Source organism: Palaemon carinicauda, chromosome 34 (assembly GCF_036898095.1).
Source record: "Palaemon carinicauda isolate YSFRI2023 chromosome 34, ASM3689809v2, whole genome shotgun sequence".
In the NCBI taxonomy this organism is placed as follows: Eukaryota; Metazoa; Arthropoda; class Malacostraca; order Decapoda; family Palaemonidae; genus Palaemon; species Palaemon carinicauda.
In genome coordinates, this window is record NC_090758.1 from 80851819 (window position 1) to 80852157 (window position 339).

Here is a 339-nt window from a genome sequence, read left to right on the forward strand (position 1 = left end):
GACCCCTGTGGCTACATTCCCCAGCCCACCACTGAAAAAAAATTCCCCAGCCTCTTTGGCCATATTACCCAGGCCCCCGGTGGCCACATTCCCCAGCCCTCCTTTTGTATTATTTCCTAGCCATATTTTTCAGCCTATCATTGACTAAATTCCTATAGAAATGTCTATAATAACGTGATACCTCCGCAAAGGATTTGAGAGAGAGAGAGAGAGAGAGAGAGAGAGAGAGAGAGAGAGAGAGAGAGAGAGAGAGAGAGAGATAAGTAAAAGGGTAGAAGAGACTCTTTAGCACATTATTCTATCTAATGGCCCTTCCTCTTGGTTGTTAATGTTTTATAG

The 339-nt window shown here is 44.0% G+C and overlaps 1 protein-coding gene across 1 annotated transcript in view; it reads left to right on the top strand.

Annotated features, from left to right (window-relative positions):
* LOC137627064 (uncharacterized) overlaps positions 1-120 on the top strand; it is a 19997-nt gene extending 19877 nt beyond the window's left edge. Inside the window, exon 3 of the mRNA XM_068358048.1 lies at positions 1-120. This exon is cut by the window's left edge and continues 416 nt beyond it. Within this exon, the coding sequence (XP_068214149.1) occupies positions 1-120 (120 nt within the window).
* Positions 121-339: the final 219 nt, after the last annotated feature.